This window comes from Penaeus monodon, chromosome 29, assembly GCF_015228065.2.
Source record: "Penaeus monodon isolate SGIC_2016 chromosome 29, NSTDA_Pmon_1, whole genome shotgun sequence".
Taxonomy (NCBI): Eukaryota; Metazoa; Arthropoda; class Malacostraca; order Decapoda; family Penaeidae; genus Penaeus; species Penaeus monodon.
In genome coordinates, this window is record NC_051414.1 from 22445361 (window position 1) to 22447591 (window position 2231).

Below are 2231 nucleotides of genomic sequence, written 5' to 3' on the forward strand. Positions count from 1 at the left end.
ATGAGATCGGAGTGTTCCCATTCCGTGCTTGTCCAATGGTTTTCAGTAGAAAAATACATTTCTTGAACCCGTGCCTATAATAATTAAAACTTCCGGGTCTGGCGGTCAGCTTATAACTGTAAATCCAGAAGACTTAGATCACTATCAGACTGACGCACCTCGCTTCTCCCCGGGGTTATACTGGTAAGTGTGGTCCCTCTTGGTCACAGTGAGGGCAGGCCGCACCACTTGAAGTTCCTCTGGCAAATCCATCGTCACGTTTTCGAAGGAAGTTACTGCTGAAAAAAAAACGAGAAGAAACTGTACATGACGATATTCTCTCGTTGTTCATATTACATTAATATGAGAAGGAAAAAATACATGAATTAAAGGGAAAAATCACGTAAGTCCTTAACGACAAAGAACTAGAGGCACGCAGTCCTTCGGTGTCTATCGGTGATCACCATGGCAACGAGGATGACACGAGTACCCTCCTTCTTTCAATATCACCTGGTTGTGCATCAGCCAATATTCTACTGCATTTGCCAAATTCATTACTACACAAATAAACAAAATCCTTTTGTTATTATTTACCCCATGCGCCACTCCGCACATATTAGCGTGCTTACGGATTGACGTTCTGTCCTTCCGAAATTCGAGAATTCCTGAATTCTGAAAAGTGTCTCGCCCTAGAGGTTTCGGGTCAAAAGATTTTGCATCTGTATTTTCTTTTCTCGGCAATTAAAACCAGACCGTTATCTTGCTTAAACGTTTAACAGTATATCAGATCTAAGGAAAAAGTGTGAGAATAAGTTTTATTTTAAGAAATGTTGTATAAAAAAGAGCCTTCATGTTAAAAATTCGCGGTTGTTCTTCTCCCCCCCCTGCATTCATTCTGTAACAGAAAAAAATCACATTTATTATTTTATCATTCTATTATTTGTCATATATAATTGCCAAGAAGTATGTAAAGCTTAATGTTGGAGGGTGAGTATAGTCATGAAGATGAAGGTTGAACATACACGATTAGTCTTAAGAGTTTGATGAGTGAAAACAAATCACTTCAAGAAAGAAGTTATTTGTTTTCAAAGACAGTGATATACTGCTATAACGCATTTAACAGTCCAAATAATAAATATGAGAAATGATAAGCTGTATATAAGAAAACAAATAGACAATATATCTAATTTTTTAACATTTCTCTTATTCCTTTACATACTGTCATGTAAATCAGGATGTCTAGGAAACGTTTGACCTCAACATTTAAGTCTGAAGGCAACGTTCATGATACAACATATCCGTTATTCTTTACATGAAAATGTTCGCCTATGGTTGTGGGTCTTAAACATTAACGTAATCCATTTTGTCATTTTACGTTGTCAAAGTTTACCAACCAAAACGAAAAGAAAACACTCGTGCTCACACATCATTTTAGTCCGCATATATGTCTAGAATGATGAATTTGTAGGATATAGATTATAATCAGCGTCACTTTTCTGTGCGCCCATTGAGGGTTCAATGAACTTAAGCGCCCGAGTACTGTTCGCGAGTTCGATCTCTGGCGCGAGTGATTAGGATCCAGTTGTTACGAGCACACAGGGAGGTATCCGTAGGCAGAGGATCTGTCCACCTGATGCTATATTTGGAGCTGGAAACTGAACGCATAGCTAGATGGTGTGTATATCAAAGTAAAGTATATTAAATAGGGAAAAATCGAAAAGATGCTTCTTCTTTTCTGTGTAAAGTGTAGAGAGACATACATATGAGTGTGGAGTAGAAGAAATCTCGGTTGAAATACACTGAAACAAAGAATATCTGGGTGTTTCCTACAGTTTAGATAGTCAATTGAAACATTGGTGTGAAATTGATGTATAAAGGAAAATTAAAACACGCAACTACAGAAAAAACTTGTTAGTATAAGAGAAGAGATGAGCGTGGTTTTGTTTTGATTTGATACTTGCTTGTCTGGATGATGTATATTTAGCAGGGGTGTATTTTTATAGTCGTTTTTGTTATAATCGTTGGAATCTGCTGTAGGGAATGGCTTGAGAGAACTTCTGATATGTGAGAAAAAAATTATAATTCAACCTTAATGTGGCATTTAAACTTCTTGGTGTGGTAAGAATAGTTAGATAATTTTATTTCACTTCCGTTGCTCTCAACACAGAGTCAACAGTTTGCGCTTTCATCACACTTGGTTGTCCTTGCCACTTTATGCCGAATACATAAAGATCTTAATCGGAATACATGAA

General features: G+C 37.0%; 1 protein-coding gene across 3 annotated transcripts in view; it reads right to left on the minus strand.

Annotated features, from left to right (window-relative positions):
• LOC119592022 (solute carrier family 26 member 6-like) overlaps window positions 1–2231 on the minus strand; it is a 15905-nt gene that overhangs the window by 9540 nt on the left and 4134 nt on the right. For 2 of the 3 annotated variants that reach the window (XM_037940813.1, XM_037940812.1), the window contains exon 2: window positions 159–275. In XM_037940813.1, coding sequence (XP_037796741.1) covers window positions 159–252 — 94 coding nt within the window. In that variant the 5' untranslated portion in view covers window positions 253–275. Of the gene's footprint in view, window positions 1–158; window positions 279–2231 lie in introns of all 3 variants that reach the window. The other variant, XM_037940811.1, reaches the window with a different exon arrangement.